Source organism: Anser anser (assembly GCF_964211835.1).
Source record: "Anser anser genome assembly, chromosome: 3".
Classification (NCBI taxonomy): domain Eukaryota; kingdom Metazoa; phylum Chordata; class Aves; order Anseriformes; family Anatidae; genus Anser; species Anser anser.
The window spans coordinates 7,615,666-7,634,678 of NC_139722.1; the positions used below are offsets into that span (position 1 = coordinate 7,615,666).

At 41.3% G+C, this 19,013-nt stretch overlaps 1 protein-coding gene across 11 annotated transcripts in view; it reads left to right on the forward strand.

Annotated features, from left to right (window-relative positions):
* ITSN2 (intersectin 2) overlaps positions 1-19,013 on the forward strand; it is an 81,162-nt gene that overhangs the window by 56,355 nt on the left and 5,794 nt on the right. For 10 of the 11 annotated variants that reach the window (XM_083830764.1, XM_083830771.1, XM_083830770.1 and 7 more), the window contains 10 exons: positions 166-332; positions 656-701; positions 889-1,010; positions 1,469-1,565; positions 2,697-2,888; positions 15,633-15,754; positions 16,662-16,768; positions 17,368-17,551; positions 18,367-18,465; positions 18,634-18,801. In XM_083830764.1, coding sequence (XP_083686890.1) covers positions 166-332; positions 656-701; positions 889-1,010; positions 1,469-1,565; positions 2,697-2,888; positions 15,633-15,754; positions 16,662-16,768; positions 17,368-17,551; positions 18,367-18,465; positions 18,634-18,801 — 1,304 coding nt within the window. Of the gene's footprint in view, positions 1-165; positions 333-655; positions 702-888; positions 1,011-1,468; positions 1,566-2,696; positions 2,889-7,669; positions 11,299-15,632; positions 15,755-16,661; positions 16,769-17,367; positions 17,552-18,366; positions 18,466-18,633; positions 18,802-19,013 lie in introns of those variants that run through there. The other variant, XM_083830763.1, reaches the window with a different exon arrangement.

A 19,013-nucleotide genomic window follows, 5' to 3' on the forward strand; every position in this document is an offset into this window, starting at 1 on the left:
TGTGATTACAATCAGGCGGGTAGGCTGATGCTCAGGCTTGCTAAGACATGATCCATGCTGTGAACACACTGATGAACGTTGGTATCAACGGTACTTTTGCTTGTGTCTGATGTACTTTTATCCTCTTATCTATTCTCTCCTCCTTTATATGTACTGTTTGCACAGAGTATGTTGCGCTGTATTCATATTCAAGCTCTGAACCTGGTGACTTGACTTTTACGGAAGGAGAGGAAATTCTCGTGACCCAGAAAGAAGGGGAATGGTGGACAGGGAGCATCGATGACAGAACTGGAATCTTCCCCTCCAATTATGTCAGACCAAAGGATCAAGAAGTGAGTTCTTATTTTGAGTCTTACTTAATGCATGATGCTTTCTCTCAATTTTAGTATATTTCTGTTATTGATACCCACCTATTAGATACTGATTTTAAGCAGAGATTAAAGTCCTTTGCAGAAAAGAAGAGCATAAAGCTTGAGTCCTGAATCAGAGCTCTAGCCACAGTGTCACATTGACTATCTCAGTACAGGAGCATGGTATTTTGTTAAATATGGCCTCAGAGTTAAAACCTCTATTTTCTTTTCACATGCTTAAAGATGGTGCAAAGTCTACTGGTTTTATTGCATATTAAAAGAAGATTGCTTTGTCTTTTTTGTAGGGTTCTAGTAGTGCTGGCAAAACTGGAACAATAAATAAGAAACCTGGTAAGTGCGTTATAACTTCAGCGTTTTGGATCGTTTTTAAAGTGATGATGAGTGGTTAGGTTCATAGCAGTGTTATAATGGCAGCTGGTGTGCTTACCTACAAGTTATGTATCAGTGTATTTCTGTGGAAATGGCTCTTATTGTAACGGAAAAGATAACAAATGCAATTAATATATTGTCTTTTCAGAAATCGCTCAGGTTACTACTGCCTATGCTGCCTCAGGATCTGAACAGCTTAGTCTCGCTCCAGGACAGCTAATACTTATTCTGAAGAAAAATGCTAGTGGATGGTGGCAAGGAGAGCTCCAGGTAATTAATTGAAGGAAACATAATTCTGATTCGATGAACAGTGATGAGGTGATCTTTGGTTTCATTTGAAAAAACAAACAAGTAGTGTTTTGAAAGCTGGTTAGAAAGTTGTAGTATCTCATTAGAAACTATATTTGATATGTAAGTGCAATTTTCATAGAGGAAATATTCAGCCCTTCCTTGAAATTGTGCACTGAAATCATTAACTGCGATTAAAAATTAATTCATTAACCTTGAACGCACACATTTGCCAGAGCATATCAGGATGCAGTTTTATTGAATTGGGCTGGTTTATCCTCTAGCTAGAATTTACCTTCTGAGATGTTTAGTGTTTAAGTGGTGTTGGAAGACCAACTTTTTCTCTCTTTAGTAGGTAAAGCTGTGTGACATATTTGTTGCGTTTTTCCAGTCTATAGACTATTTGGTTTCTTGTGTAATAACCATTTAAATGTTTACAGGCAAGAGGGAAAAAGAGACAGAAAGGATGGTTCCCTGCCAGCCATGTGAAATTACTGGGTCCAAGCAGTGAGCGAACCACATCTGCTGCTCCCACAGGTGACAAAAAAAAAAAAAAAAAAAAAGATTTTATTTATATTTCACTTAAAGTATTTCATATAACTGCTTTGGTTGTTCAGATACTAATCTGAATTACATCGCTAGCTCAGTAGTATATTTAATGGCCTTACCTTACTGTGCATCACTGTGGAAGGTAAAGTCCTAGTCAGAACCTGGGTCTTTTGACAGACATGTGCATTCAGATATTATCTCTGACCATGAGAGGCAAAATCTCATGGCTTCTTAATCAAAACAGTTCTTCGTGGGGCCCCTGCCGTGGCTGGTACTTAGCCACCTACCTTACAACAGAAAATCTCAGTCATACAATGACATTTATATCCAGAAATCTATGAGGATCAGCAGTCCCTCTTCTACAGAAAAGCTTCTTAATTTTTCTGAATGCCCTGAAGAGTTACACTCTTCTTGTTTGGAAACTCTTTTGGCCAAATGCTAGCAACAATCTTACAGAATATTAGCAATCATTGGCAAACACCTTAGAATAATACGTACTCTTCTTTCTAAGAAGGGAGACTGAGCTGCAATTTCCACTAGTTTTTTTCATTTGGATGGCTGGCTACAAATGAGATTATTTCACAGAAAAGTAGTTTTTGTGGTTCTGCATGCCTAAATTGTGCTGCTCTCCGCAGCTATGACTTGCTTATACAACAGCTTCCTGGGTATTACTGGACAAAACTTCCCTTTGACTACGTTTGTAGTTCATGATTAGCTAATGTGTGTTTCCTCTTCCTTTGCTGCATTTTTCTCACAAGTATCAGCTGTAAGATAATCAAACTCACCTTCCCTGCTGAGCCAGTGGAAGAGAGAGAAGTAAACTTGATTATATTTTAAATGTTTAGAAGGTCATTAGATCCTATTTCTAATGGAAATAATTTGCTATACAAGTGCATAGATAGATATCTAAAATCAACGTAAATATTTCTGCCTGGCCCAGTTCAAAATCTGAGTAAAAGAAAAGGGAGAACAGTTCCGCATCAAGATAAGATCATGTCTGGCGTGTTTCTTATGTAACAGTTTATGTGACATTGTTGTTTGTTTCCTGTGACTGTGTAAAATACTGAAAAAATAATACTTGTGTAACAGCATTCTGCTAACTTTGTTTTTTCTTAATAGTGTGTCAAGTGATAGCAATGTATGATTACATGGCAAACAATGAAGACGAGCTCAGTTTCTCCAAAGGGCAGCTAATTAACGTACTGAGCAAAGACGATGCTGACTGGTGGCAAGGAGAAATCAGTGGTGTGACAGGTCTCTTCCCCTCAAACTACGTGAAGATGACCACAGATTCTGATCCAAGTCAGCAGTGTAAGCAACATTTTTCTTAAAAACGCATTTTGTTACTTTATTTCAAAAGTGCATTGCTCTTCTTTTGCTTTGTGTTTGGAATTTAGAGTTCCATGCATCGACTGAATTTATTGGTATTTTAAAAAGTCTTTCTTTAAATACCGTACTATAGTTCTAAGTGCTTTAAATACCTTTCTATTTAACCTACAAACAACCATCACATTACCAACCAGCCAGTGTGTAACAGTAAGGGTGCAAGGGTGAGCTAAAATATTAGATTTGATAGGTGATTACCTTCCATTAAAGATGCTGATGTTTGATAACTTACACTGACTGGGGGTCAGTGCAGGTATATTATGCTTGGTTGTAGAACTTCATCAAGTTTTATAAAATATGAAAAAAGTGTCTCCTGTAGTCAACTTTAACTTACATTTAAACTATTTATCAAATCAGTAAAAATAACCACAGAATGGATTAAAAAAAAACACCACAAACATAGCAAATTTTGCACACAAACGTAGTAAATGTTTCTGGTCCCCTGCCCACCTTTCTGTTGTTTTTTTTGTTGTTGTTTTGTCCCCTCTCCACGGAGAAAATTACCTCTGTTCTTACTCACCTGGCTTTTCATCCTGGGGCACTGTGATTAAATCAACTTTTGATCAGCCCGTGACATTAGCGGCTTTGGGAGACCGCTTGGGTTTGGTCTAAAAGTTGATCCTTTCACATACCAAGCCTCCTCCCTTCACTTTCTGTTTTTCCCTAAGCATCATTTGTATTTTTCACAATATAAAGAGGTGCATCTGGAAGTCTGCTTGAGTCTGGTTAAAAGCTAGTCTGTAGGACTTAAGATTTGATTAGCTTAGCTGTATTGTTGGAGAAGAATTCCCAAAGTGGAGGTACAACTTTGATTGGAAAGATGAAATATTTTCCCTCTGTAGCTTGCTATGGTACCTGGTCAAACTACAATGTTGCACCGTTCTTGAGGTTTTTAGTTAAATTACATCTGTGCTAACATTTTTGGTAACACATTGATGTGTTGGGTTTTTGTTTGTTTTATTTTAAATGCTTTTGACTGCTGTGGCTGAGATGTCAAAAACTTCTGCATTTAGATTGAACCTAATGTACTTTTGATTAGGCGTATCTAAATGACTGAAATATTCCTCTGTTTTTTTCTCTTTTCATGTAGACAAAATCTCAATTTGGAAGAAATAGTATAGACTAAATCCAGACAGGCAATGAAATTAAGGTTAATGGGAACGTTTGATGTGATAATCTTTCTAGTTTTTTGTTAAGTCATTAGACTCTTTCTCAGACTTCAAAGTTGAGGATTAAAAATATTTCCAGCCACATCAAATTGTGGCTGTGTGAAGAGAGTTGTCCTTTGAAAGTATATGGACAAGGCCAGCCAGTCGCAGTCAGCAAAAAGCAGATCTCTTCTGTACTTGGCTGTTACAGTTCTGTTTCTCTGAGAAGTTGTTGTCGTCTTGTCTATGAAGCAGATCTGCTGATGCTTAATTAAGAAAACTTGCCTATTGATGAATGAAGAATGTGTTGAAAATCTAAACAAAAAATTCTCTGAGTATTTCAAATAAGCCAACTCGTGAATCAGTTTTGTGCTAGAATTTGTCACTCTTTTTAGTGTTAAAATGAGTGCATCTGGAAACATCAGGAAAAAAACAGCAGTATTCTGTCTAGACCACTCTCAAAACCAGCATGGCTTAAGTGCAGCATCAGGCAAACGCCATTACACAGATTTCTCTGATGGCTCACGTCAGCTGGGCTGCTTCCACATGGGGTGAAGTCTGAGCTAGTAAGCTGTGGTAGCAGTAAGCTAGCACTACCATTCAATAACCACAGAAATAATCAAATATGTACTGACCGAACTTTCAAACTTCCTTGGATATTTAAAAAATTTTTTTATGCTTATACTTAAACGTAGTGCAGAAATTATTACTGGTGTTCTTGACAAATTGGTAAGGAACTATCCCACAGAAGTGTTTCTTTGGTCTTCTAGGGACCAGTTTAGACATATGATAAAAATCAGTATAATTTTTAAAATGTATTCTCATATTTTAAAGAATTCTTAACCTAAGTATTGTAATGCTTTTGTTGACAAATACCAATTTTTCTTACTGTCTCTTCTAGACAGTCAAATGTAATCATATGCGAACGGGAGCAGGCAGATAGGATTTACTCAGATAGGTTTGTAGCTTACGAAAATTCTACTTTTCCCTCAAATCTAAACTCTGTTATATGGGCCACCTTTGTACCCAGAGCCTTTCCTGGATTTTTTTACTTACAACTGTAATGGCAAACTTCCCTAGCAACGCAGTAACTTGGCTCAGCAAGATGATTCTTCTCTTCGGTTGCTTAAATAGCTTTCTGAGCAGAATAAGCTATGCTGACAGGATGACTCTTCTTGTCATTGTAGCTGTACACTCTGGCATGGGGTGTCTGCAAGAAAAAAGAAAAAAAAAGGATATCACAGTTCTGTAAGCAGGTCTCTTAATACAAACCAGGTCTTGGTAATTGCAGAACAGAAAGCACTGAGAGTCTTGCTCTCAGTGACCTTGGTGATGGTTAGAGCTACTCAGGTTTTAATGACGTTTTAATAGCTCTTATTCTAATGTTTGCCCCCAAATCATCCTGATGCAAATAAATACGTGCAGAAAGTTTTAAAACATAAATAGCTATAGATTTACTTACAGGAATATCTGTTATTTTCTTTTCTTCGAGTGCTCGCTCATCCATTGAGGGTCAGATCTTTTGTGTGTTGCCAGTATCTGTGTGGTGCGTCTACCAGGCTTTCCTCCTGCTCTTCCCAGGGGGTGCAGGTGGGGAGCGCTGACCACCTGACAGCTCTTTCTGATGGCCTGGTCTGATCTGGAGATAATTCTGTCACTTGAGACAATCTTCATCTGCTTTAAACAGTTGGATTTAGGAACTTATTCCCTTCTTACATATTGGCTTTTTCAGTTTGTCGTCTTGTCCATGGGACCAGTCTGAGCCTTTTCCTTGTATTTTCTTTATCTGCGACTTTCTCCCCTAATCCACTTCAGATGGAGGCAAGACAAGTGGTCCAGCTACACTGGCATACTTAGTTGCTGGATGTCTTTTGTATCAGAGATCTGCTGGTTCTCTCAGACACATTCTTGCTGAGAGCTGGAAAACTCAGCCAGGTAGACCTGCCTGTGCTCTGTGTGCAGAGCATAAGTGGAGCTCCTCTTACCTGAGGTGTCTCTGAGATTTCTCTTTCATCGAACTGAAATGTACCAGTTCTTTCTGCTTTAATGCATGCATAGTTCCTGTTTCTGTCCACTCTTTTTCCTTTCCATAGGCCAGTGCTGCTGAAGCTCCTCAGGCATCTAAATTATTCCTTCTGGTGCTTAGACCTGAGCTCCAGGTAGTCCCCGCTGCTTGACGAGCACCTCCTTCCCCCCCGAAATCTCACTGCTGTACCTTCTGTCAGTGCAGTGGCCTTGGGCAAAGAGGGTTAGACTGGAAGCACTGGGAACAACAGATTCTTTCTCCCTAGACTGCTCTTGACATGCGTATGACAACAGCGTGAATTTCCTTAGCAACGCACTTCGTGGTTTTAGTAATACCAGTGGATCTACCTAATTTTTCCCTCCCCGAGCCTTACTTGTACATGAGACATGTTAGAGAAATGAGGCAAGTCCTGTCCTTTCACCAACTCCTGTCTTTCCAGAAGCTTATTTCTATGCATGAAAGATCATAATTTCTGTTCACCATTGTCTAAATAGTGAAGCTGACTCATTTTCAAGGGTGTTTGCACCGAAAAACCAACTTGTGCACCGACATACTTGGGGCAGGTGCGTTTCTGTGCCTGTAGATGGACAATGCTCTGGAAGCACTGAACGTTCCTGCGCAGTAACTTCTCTTTTCGGCTATGAAGTAAGGGGTTGTGATACCACTGGCTTTGAAGTATTGCATGTTGCAGGTCTACGTTCACTTCTTAACACATGAAGGCTAAGAACGTATTCTAAGATTTAGTTCAACAGCTCCAGAACATTTATCCCTTTTACCAGGGAGCAAATAGGAAATCAGTCCCTTAAGGTATAGTAATGCTGTTGTTTAGTGTTTCTAAAAAGAATTGGTAAATCGATCAGGTTTGTTAAAGCTTCCAGGTTGAACGCCTGAGGCCTGCACCACTCCTCCCACAGGATGTGCACTACATCTGCCTTTGCCCTGACACAGCAGTGCCTCTTGTAGACCATGTAGAGCCCTTGGTTTCTGACGGGAATGTGAAGTGGTGGGGGACTTCCTGGGCAAATACTTACCAGAGACAAGGTTTTAGGTCATTTCAGGCTTTGAACAGAGCTGAACAGGTTAATATTTATGTGCCAATATGAGTAGCACTGAGGCTTTTCTTTACAAGTTGACTTTCTATCTGCTTTTCTAATGCCTTATTACAAGTTTTTCAGGAGAAATCCTGGCTTTGTTGAAATCTCAGGGAATTTTGCCATTGCCTTTTAAAAATAACCTAGGGCTTGACCTTGTGTGTTAAATCTACATAACAGAAGTCTTCCTTGAGAAGAAAAGTGAGTCAACTGCAGTGGTTTTGAGTCAGTGATGGCTGGTCGAAAGTACTTAACGCTGGGTGTGTTTATAAATATCAAATTGCAAGAGTAGAAGCACGTTATGCCTGTTTTCAGAAAGCTGAGTGTTAGCCATTCCTTTCTGACCTTTGTGGTGTTGTTCTGTCTGTCCATAGAACTCATATGTTTCACTCTTCAAATTTATGTTCATTTTATCCTTCATTTTTTTTTTGTTTTTTTTAGGACCCAATGTTGTCTTCCAGTGTGAAAGCACCTCAGAGACCCACTATCCAAGTTTGACTGTAGCGTGGAGGCAGGGTGGCCAGCCCTGCTCAAAAATCTCTGAAACAATCCTTTTGCTTCGTTTGAATGTTAGATCCAGTCAAGAAATTAGGTTTTTGTGGGTTTTCTTATAACATTTACAGTTGATTTGTAAAAGGAGAAAGGATAGTGGGTCTTTGTGTGGCTTTCACTGCTGTTCATTCTTGTTTCCTTTAGCATTTTTCTTTGGCATTGATAATCCTAGATCATTAGCATGCATATCAAGTTATCATTTGCATGGTGGGATTGCAGACACACAAAGACCCACTATTTGCACAGTTTATCTGAGCTGTTTTGAATGGGCAGTTGTGTTCTTTTAATGTTGTAATGTACATACTTTGCAGAATTAAAATGTTCGCTGATTACTGTTCTAATGGATTTGATTTAATCTTCTACATATTGAGCTTTTAAAATGACAGCCCATAAGGCTCATCCAGAAACTAAACCCTACCTGTCTGTACTGCTGGTGGTCACTGTGATTACAAACATGCTACACGATCTAAGATTTAGATCTGGTGCAGTCCAGCCTTTAATACCCTTTTTACTGGGGAAGAAATATTAAGCATAGAATGGAAGATGCTTTTTTTTTTCTTCCTTCACAGTAGTCCTATAGCAGGAATTCAGGTTGTTTTGGCTTGATAAGTTGTACCCCTAAACAACCTCCTTCCTTGATTCAGTTTTAGCAGATAGTGAATGTGTACTAGTTAGTGCAGTAAGTACTTGTACAGCCTCTGTGCTACTAGACCCTTGCCCTGCTCCTTTTTTTCATTAAATAGTTACGATACTGAGTGGTGTTTTTATCTTGCTACAGTCTTCAGTGACTTAAAGTACCAGCTGAAAGCTGCTGCTCTCTATTTGGTAAATAAATAGCAGCCTAATACATAGGCAGCCTTGGTAAAGAGTTGTTGTCAGAAGAGAAACACTAACAGACACCTGGAGCTGAAGGCAGAGAATTTTGGTTTAAAAATGGACCTATATTCCTCATCTACAAAGTGCTCCTTGAAGGTACAGTTACGGCACGCTAGCGATACAATGCAGTAAAGGTGCCCACGTTTTATTAGGATGGGGAGAGAGAGGAAATGGGACTTCAGGACTATAAGCCTGATATCCCTTTCAATGAAAGGATTAATCAATCAATAGCAGACTACGCATCTGATGAAATAGTTCTTTGATCCTGTAACAACAGGAGAGATCTAGTCAACACAGTATTTAATTTAGTAGGTTTCCTGAACTTGGTAACAAAACAGTAAAGGTCACTTATGCAATCAGAAATGTTTACAAACCACTGTATGTTTACTATATTTATATATATATGAATGTTGTGAAGGTACTATCAGGAAAAGGTTAGTCAAATTGCAGAGATTTAAAAGCCTTTCTCCGAAATTTCTATAGAAAAAGCGGAATGTTACATATTTAATATACTTTATCAAATGATGTATATGTGCCCTTTAAGTCAGAGGTATATCTTTTGTGCAATACAGACTACAGCAATGTGCCTACATAAAACTACAAATGGATTTTTATTCTGGATGTATTTTGTCTAAACCAGTATTTTGTCATAGAATGAAATGTTATTGTAGGCAAATAATGTGCTAGATAATTTCTCCAGTATTCTAGCTGACTTGTTTTCCTTTTGAAACTACATTTTTAAATATTTCTGCTAAAATATGCTAATCACTCTGAATTGCCTTCTCTTAATTTCTGGTTTTGAAGGTCTGTTTAACGCAGACCAAACTTTGTTGTGCTACACCAGTGGCGTCAAGCAGTCAGACACTCGTGTTAGTCTGAGAATTAGGTGATCTTATGAATTATCCCATTTCTAAGAGGCACTGTGAACCTGTGGGATTTAAGCTAAGCTGACATCCCAAATGTTCAATGTCAGTTTTCCTGGAATGCCGAATTGCTACTCATTGATTTTGGAAAAAGAAAAACAATTTCACATCCTATCTGGGATGATTTACAAAATAATATCATGGCACTTTCCAAAAACAACTGTCATTCTACCCAATTTTAATGGTACAGTTGGAGATTAGGGTAGCATCAAGTACAGTTTCACACAAGTAGCCCTGTCGTTGGGTATGTAGATATGAGTGTTACTAATTATTGCAACAGCTGCCCCTCAGTTTGAACTGATGAGTATTATGATGAAGCATTTTGGGCTTTCACAGTTACCTTCTGATATTTCAGTGTTACTTGAGTATGGTCTAAATTCTGTAATGACAATGGTAATAATAATAATAGATTTAATAATAATGCTGATTGAAAGAGATAATGTCCCTGCCATTGGTATTTCTCTTTTCAGAAGTCTGCCTAATACAGGTCAAGCACAATCACCTGAGAGCTCTGCTCTCCTGTCACGTGCTGGTGCAGAAAGAATCGCACAGCTGTATCAGGCTGTCAGTAGGAAAGGCGATGCTGAGGATGTATGTACTGCGGGATTTTAAAATAATCTCTATCAGCAAAGAGGTGCAGCTAATGGAAGCTGTATTTAAATCAGATTTTTTGATTTTAAAGTGTCCAGTCTTTGCTGATTGTGTGTAACCCACTCTGTCATTGATAAATGACCCTGGAGTGAGGTTCAAGTATTGTCCCAGCCAGCCAAGTAAAACTGGCGTTGAAGTGCTCATCCTGGATTTGGGTGAAGACAGTTCAGCTAAGGACAGGGTGAAGGCTAGGGATATTTCTTGAATTGACAGTCCTCCCTGAAGGCCTGAGAGTCTAAGTGTTGCTCAGAGCCACAAGATGTTAAAACCGAAACAAAATATGACATCGCCTACAGCATAGCACTGGCTTAATGCCGTTTCCTACGGGCCAGCAGAGAATGGGGGCCGTTGTGTAACTGGGGGTGAGAATGCAAACAATGCTCTAAGTGCACAAGAACGAGGACTGAAGCGCTTCCTAATTTTGTAATTGTCTGGTTTGCATCAAAACCTACAAAAGCTTAGTTTTCAAAGCTTGATTTCCAAAGCTGAGTTTCCGCTCAGCGATTAGATCTGTGCAGGAAAGTCTTGTGCGACCACCGAGACCCGGTGCAGGTCTGGGTGTGTGAGTAGTCAGTGTGAAAGCAGAGTGCTGCGCTAACGTCGTCCTTACTAGTGTTGTAGTTAGGAGCACAGGAGGCATAAAGCTCCACCACAAAGTTACACGCTAACAGTCAAAACATGTCCTACCAGTCGATGACCATGTGTCCCACCTCAGTGCTTTGTCAGATCGTATCCCCGTGCGATGCTTTGGGGTCGGGGTAAAACACCTGTACATAAGTCTGCTCGTAGGAACGCTGGCGAACCTTGGCCTGTAGTCGTGTTGGGAGCTGCTGCAGGGTAATGCTACTTCGATGTAATGAACTAATAAACTGCTACTTAATGGTGTGTGCTGCCTTAAAATTACCTTTTGTTGTTCTCTTCAAGCTAGAGTATTAACGTGTGGGGATGGTTGTTCAGACATGCAAACGCAGGCTGTGCTTAGCATGAGGCAATTGTTCATCTTTGTTTTCAAACAAAGTTGTAAGATAACTATGCAAATGTACTTTATTAAAGGGACGCATAAAAGGATCTAGTTTGTCTGTTGTGGTTTTTTTGTTCACCTGGGGAGGTTTTTTTTTCCCGTCTGAATAGTTGGGACAAGCATTATGTTACCTGGGTCTGTGACACAGCAACTTAGTTGTGCTTTTTACCTCTTGCACATTGAATCATTAATTTCTTCTTTTGTAGTGGAGAGAGTAAACTGCACATAGTGATTAGGGGAGGTTGGATACAACTCTGATTATGTTTCCTGGGGCCCGATGGAAACCAACCTTTTCAAATTTGCTGGATTAGTTCCTTTCACAGGTTCCAGGAGGCACAGAGGCTACTGACAGCTACAGGCAGTGACAGGAGTACGCTGCAAACTGAATAGCCTCTCGGTGTGCCAGCAGAGCTGGGAGTGAGAGATGTTCCCCGACACCATCAGTCTGTTCTCTGGCTGTAGTGAAGGGGCTCCTTTAATGCTGCTCCATGCTGAGATGTGCTCTTTCTACAGTAGCCTAGGAAAATAGAGGCAGGTTAACACAAAAAACAAAAGCCTTATCTGCTTTATCCAACCTTATCAACTGGTTTGAGCTAAAAAACAAACCCTTAAAACCAAAAAATCCACAAATCTTAATCCAAGCTATCTCCTTACAAACAGAGTTTATTAAAGTAGGCCACATCTGCCTCTAAATTGTCCTCACTAAAAGACCTGGCTGTGATGTCTCTGGGCTTGCTTAGGTATAGACAGATCCTTGAGGGAAGGTGCTTGAGCTCATGTTTGAGGCTCAAGATGTCTTTCCAAAGCTGTCATTTTTTAAATGTGTTTTTTCATTGTTCATTGAGTGGGCAGCTTTGTTGGGGAAGCGGGCAAAGCATGTGGTGCCTAGGCAAATCTGAGCGCCTTTGAGAGCTTTGTGACCGTCTGGTTTTTACCTCAATTCTTTGGAAGTAGCTTTAAGTAAAGAATTTAAATTCACTTCCCCTTTTTGAACAAAGGAAAAAAATGATATATTTTTTTGAAATGGTGATAGATCTTGTTCATCTGTCTTTCACAGAAGGATTTTTTCAGAAAGTGTCATTCTTCCCCTAGAACTTACCTCAAGTCCAGAATATGTCGGTAATTTGAAAGGTCCCCTCTGCCCCTGGTTTTCAAGTGTTTGAATCTCATGCAGGATAGAACATCTTTTGACTATGAAACTCTAGCTTTCCAAGCAGGGTTAACTAAGTTAGTAGCAAGAAAGTATTTCTTGTTCAGGTATATTTGGAGAGGGAAGTGTAATATTAAACATAAGTTTAGAGACTGGGATTTCCTGTTTATAAACTCTCCAGCTTGTTCTCCCCTGCCGCTGCGAGACAGCTGCTTCCACATCTTGGAGAGCAGGATTTAACACGAAAGGTGCCACAGCCGTGGTAGGCATCGCTCTGTTGGTATGTCCCAAGTTTCAAAGGTACCAGCCTGGTACCACTGGCTTCGCTAGACGTCATTCTCAGGAGGGAGGGAGGCTTCTTTGAACAGCCTGGCGCTGCTCTCGGTGGACGAGGCAGGCTGGATCGCCCTCCAAAGGTAACGTAAACTTCTTATCCAGTCAGCAGAGCGAGGTCAGCCCGCAGCGTGGGCAGCTGTGTTCCCCTCCGCAGGCTCTCCAAAAGTGCCGCTGCTTTTACAAGCTGTATGGGGAGCTTGGGACGAAGCTTCGCAAGGCAGAAGCCAAGGCAACAGCTTTCTGCTGCCAAAAAAAGGGCGGTCCTCTTGCTTCCACGCGCATTCCTGGCTACTAAACTAGCAGAAAACTACTGTTTTCCTTTTCTCCCTCAGGATTCCTTTTCTGCCAGGGTGTGAGCTGGGAGGCAGCTGAGTGCCAGCAGTGATGCAGGGAAAGGAGGGAACAGGAATGTGGGAGGAGAGTGGGTAGAGCTGCAGGCCCACCCTTGCTGCACCAGTGAGCCAAGGGGTTGCTGCGGCCACTTTGGAGAAAGGTTGGCGAGTGTGTCAGGCACATCGCTGTATTCCCTCATTCACCTGTCTTCCCTTCAGATCCAAAGGCCTAAATTTGCCTTCTAAAATCAGATGTATGAATTCCAGGCTGTGTTTTTATGCCACTATCATCAGAGCCATCAAAACCCAGAGCTTTTTGACTGGTGTAAATGTAGAAGAGCATTCACCCAGTGATCCCAAAAGCTGACGGTCCAAATGCAAGGTTAGTACAGGGGCCAATTAAGTGAACTGTGACTTTGTACCTGACAACGAGCTTTATAAATCAGATTATTTTAGGTGCATATAAAAGGCGTGTTTGCCTCCCAGAGTTTGCTTCAACTTGACTTAGCAGGAGACAGACACAAATGCAAGAGTGTGGGTGGTTCAGACAGTTGTGGTACAAGCAAACAGCAACAGGAGCTTCAGTCCTTTGCTGCCCTGGTTGTAGGACTGTACCTCGCAGTAGAAGAAAGAACCACGTGGTCTTGCTGACATCTAATGTCTAAGTCTGGGCAAATAAAGTCAGGCTACTGTGCAAGGACGTGACAGGCTTAAAATTAGGACTTGCCAGTCGTAGGAACACTCAGAACCACTTAGCTGGGCTTAAATTCGGTTCTGCACACGCTAAAGAATGACACTAGAATCCAGAAGTAGCACGGGTTGACCAAAGGAAAAACTCATGGATGATGAGATCATAGGAATCAATTTGATCGATAACTTTACTCCCTTATCTCTTCTAATTGTGGCTGGATTTTATCTTTGGAAATAATTAAGTCTGAAAGCAGTGTTCTCCACAGTTGGAAGAGCTGAAATCCCAGATCCCTTCATAAAAAGTAGTATTTTTTCAGTCCTTGTTCGAAAGCTTAAGATTCGTGATCCTTCTGGAGGGTACATGGCAGAACTGAAAAGCCCTCATTTTAAATCTAGCTGTTGTCTTTACTGTTGTACTCCTTTGTGTTGCCCCAAGGGTTTCCCCATTAAAATACTCTGAATGGTTTCCTAAAACTTCATCTGACAAGTGTTTCTCCAGTGTGGCCGTCTTTTTTGCTGAAGAATGCTGCTGCTTCCAAGCAGCTTGGTGCCAACCCAGCAGGAAGGACACAAATCTGGAAGTTCACATTAGGCCACTGTCACATCAAGTTTAGCCAAATATTCCCCGTTTTTTGGCCTTTTTTCCTTTTCTTTTTACAAATGTATTATTTATTTTCATGTCATTGTTTAGAGCGGTCTTCCCACAGGCAAGTCTATAAATTGGCAGCAAGCAGAATGAAGCCACATTCTAATGCCCTGGGTGCGTTAGGGTGACAGGGGAGACACCCTTGGGGCTGTAGGTCGCGCTGCCTTTCTCCATACCTGTAAACTGTCAGAGTCGTCGTTCCTGTAGAAATGCCTGGTCTAAAAGAGTTGCTGCAACGTTCTTTCTGTTATTCTACATAATCTAGTTTAGATTTCATCCAAATCTGATGCAGCCACATCAAATGAGAGATGTATATCCTTAAATACTCTGTGATTGGTTCTTTTTTTCCCCCCGTTACATTGCAGTAATCTGCTAGCACGCGATGGCCAACAGATGGATCAGTTCAACTTCACATACTCTCCTTTACCCGTCTAAATATATTCACCACTTTGACTTTGTTTTCACCAGTTTTCATTTCAGTTACTAAATTTCAAGCACTGCTATCGTGTTTACTAACATGTGCAATGAAGAGAGAAAGAATGAAGCTGTAGGGTCTGCATGTTAGCACAGAAAACTTGGGTTTTGTGTCATTGGATTTCTCTGTGTTCCTCTGCATGATTTTGATTATTTATACTTAATGCATAAAAATAATTCAACGTATCCCTGGCTCATTTGGTTTCTAAACTAGAAAAAAGTTGTGCAACTCTGAGGTTTGTGCAACTATAAATTTTGCATTATATGTTTGCAAACTTATGCTGGTGGTTTGTAGAGTAAATTAATAACCAAGACAGAGTGTTTTAGAAATGGGGTGGAGATTAAAGGTGTAATGTCATGAACTAATACCAGACACGTTCTGGATGACTTCGTCTCACAACAGACATTGTGTAAGGTAAGAGAAATCACAGTTTTGAAAACAGAATTGCAGAAAAAGAGAAGAGATGGGAAAAAAAATGGAGTTACAGGAAGTCAGGAATTCATATTTGCATCGCAGTACAACGTAAAGGGATGCTTGAAGAAATAAAAAGGTGACAGACTGAAAACTGGCACAAAGAGGGGAGGGGGCCAATCACTACACCGTGGTTTCCTAGCTATTGAAACCCAAAAAAGAAGAGCTGTGTGTACAGTCTGAGTCGTGGGCTGGTGTATGTTGATGCAACATGCAACTTTGTTAAATCATCAGATCTGATGGCTTGAGTGGGATCTAAACTCCTGGCTTGCTTCTTGTAGGGTGTGCTGATCTTCAAAGCCTTGATACTATGCAACCCATAGAGAGGAAAAGACAGGGCTACATTCACGAACTCATCCAGACGGAAGAAAGGTATATGGACGACCTTCAGCTTGTCTTAGAGGTGAGATATCCTGCACGTGAAAACGTGGTTGGAAAAACACCACCTTGGTCCTACAGAATAGCAACAGTAAAAGAGATCCTTAGGCACTGGGAAATGCTAAAGGAAGAAAGTGATGCTGTGTGAACACCTCCTTTTCTAGTGAACATTACATATCCGACAGGATAAAAGTCATGTTGTGAAAGACATTGCTTTACAAGGATCTTAGGATTTTCCAAACCCTGTTCTTAAGAGTTTGGGGCAATGCTCAGTGTAAAGATGATGGGCAAAGGTTGATGGGTTGTCTGGCAAAGCTGCACAGGCTCATGACAAACTCTGTAAGTACTGTAAAAGTTGATCGTCTGCCTTTGTCTCTGACTTTATTTCTAGAAGCAGGACTGCCTTGCTAGGTGGGACACTAACTGGCCATCATTGGAAGGTCTTGGGAGTCTAACTTGGTCTTTCTACATGAAGTAACTGGTGAAGTGTTAAACCTTAAAATAGAGTGAATTACACAGGTGTTCTGGTATCCAGAGGTATTACGCAGAGGGTCCCTGAAGGAAGGGGTAGCTCTACGTACTAGTTAACTGTGACCGCTTTGGGCATGGGACAGGTGCGATGTGTGAGTGCAGTTTGTGCAGCGTTTGACTCTGGAATCGCAGGAATGCTCTTTGGCTGCATGGTCAGCCTGCGGGTCAGCGCTTGTCCCAGCTTCACCAGTGGTGATGCCACTGTCAAAATGAGATCACACGAGTAGGAAAAACAGGCACGGCTGTCACAAGAGCCGGAGAGGAATTGCTTTTAACTTCTGTGGAGATGTTGGACGCTGAGCATTCATAAAAAAGCAAAATCGCTGCTAATCTAAATGAGAGGAGACTGGGTGGTTTTGTCTGTGGAGAATTGCTCACCTGTATGATTTTTTTGACCACAGGTTTTCCAGAAACCAATGGCTGATTCAGGCTGTCTCACGGAAGGGGAAATGGGGCTGATCTTTGTTAACTGGAAGGAACTCATCATGTCAAATACAAAGTTACTGAAGTGAGTACTTACATTTTTGTCTTGTAAAGTAAGAATTCACTTAACCTTTTATGTTTTCTTCTTCCCCTGTATCCTCTTATTCCTTCCCTCAGGACGTTTCTGGTTTTACACTAAATATTTCTGTCCTTGCTGATTATTTGCTGTGTATGTGTGCATTCAGAACAGCTAAAGGCATTCAGAGCATCTCAGAAAGAATAAACTGTTACAAGAGAGAGGCAGGAATAAACAGCAAGAACCAATGCACATTTACTGTAGTATCTTAGAAACAGAGCCCTGCAGAAAACAGTGAGCATGGGAGGTGTTCTCCCCAGCTTTCTGCAAAGCCACCTTCTGTTCTCTAAAAATAATCTTTGGAGAGACCAAGTGGCTAACAATGTATTGTAGTGGGATGGTGCTTGAACACAGCAACTGATAGCAGTTGTCCCGGAAACCTCAAAGGAGTGTCTCGGTCACACAGACCCTGTCGGGCACCTTTCAGGCCACGCTGAACTTCCTGCAGCCTGAACTTCTGAGGCTCGCGTCCTTTCGCAGATGCATGTTGTAAGAATTTTGATTTAGGCCTTGCAGCAATGTTGGATGGTGATTTCTTTTCTCTTCAGAGCCTTGCGAGTGCGTAAGAAAACAGGAGGGGAAAAAATGCCCGTGCAGATGATTGGGGACATCCTGGCAGCAGAACTCTCCCACATGCAGGCCTACATTCGGTTCTGCAGCTGCCAGCTTAACGGGGCTTCGTTGCTGCAGCAGAAAACTGATGAAGATGCTGATTTCAAAGACTACTTAAAGGTATCTTGTTCAGCAGCTTTCGTACCTTCTCCTTTCCTCAACGACAGAAACCTGTCTAACCAGCAGCAACCAGATTGAAATAACCCAGAGAAGCAAAATCGTGCAAAAATAGGCAAGAACCTTCCATGAATAACACAGTGTGTGCTTTTTGTATGTCTTTAGTGAGTGCATTACTCCATTTGCCTTTCTGCCACTCGTTCCTTCAGTGTACTGGTTAACCTTACAAAGTGCCAGTGCCAGTACCTTCCCAAAATATATGTGGTCAAAGGAGTCTGCAGAGTTACAACAAGAAAGCTGCTGTCCCAAACACATCATGCAACTTGCAAACCAGTGGGGTGTGTGCAGGGTGTCTGAATGGTGGGGCTGCAGTGTAAAAAATATAGAAATAAATAATTGCTGCCGTGTTGCAGCTGATGCTGGGGCTTTGAAGAGAGAAAAAGGAGGTTTTAAAGGAGAAATGCTAGAACCTTTGACATCAGGCTTTTGGTTCTTTCATTGCTTTGTGGTTTGTTTTTTCAACCTGAGTGGGGCATGTTATGTCAAAATAAAAGCTAGAATGGTTTTGAATGTCGGGACTCCACATAAACAATGATGCTACAGCTTATTCTGGCAAAGCACCTGAGCACAATGACAGCGCCGGCTTTCCTGTTTGTTCTAGACGCAAGTGAACTGTGCTGTTTGTTAACCTAAAAATCTAAGATTTCTTGGAATGCCTGAAAAAAATAAATCTGATCAGACTATTTTGAGTGCAGTGGAGGAACTGTTCCTTGATGAGTAATGCAATGTCTCTGTTAAATCTCTGGATTGCACCCTAGAAACTTGCCCTGGACCCTCGCTGCAAAGGAATGCCCCTCTCCAGTTTCCTCCTGAAGCCGATGCAAAGAATAACGCGCTATCCTCTGCTTATAAAGAGTGTGAGTACCCGAAGTGAAGCCTTGGAGGAGAATGCTTTTGATTTTGGTCTCTAAAGCAAGAGTAAAAAAGCATTATTCCTTTACAGGGATTTCTCTGAGAGTGAGGAGAAATAGTTCCTTTGCTTATATCTCTTTTTGTCTTGGTTTCTCCCGTTTTTTCTGCACCAGATTCTAGAGAATACTCCAGAAAATCACCCAGACCACAGTAACCTCAAGCTTGCCTTGGAGCGTGCGGAGGAGCTGTGTTCTCAGGTTAACGAAGGGGTGCGTGAGAAGGAGAACTCGGACAGGCTGGAATGGATCCAGTCCCATGTCCAGTGCGAAGGTCTTGCTGAGGTAGCTGCACCGCTGCGCTGTGCGGGACGGGCTTTTGCTGTTCATTTTGGAAGGGACATGGGGGTGAAATGGGAGCGCTTGCACGTATCCGTTATTGGAACATGATCCACTGTTGATCTCTTGGCAGAGAAGCTTTTATTAAATTCTGCTTGCAGCCGGAATACAATGAGCCCCCATTGTTTGTGCCCGATTTTGGCAGTAGAGAACCCTCC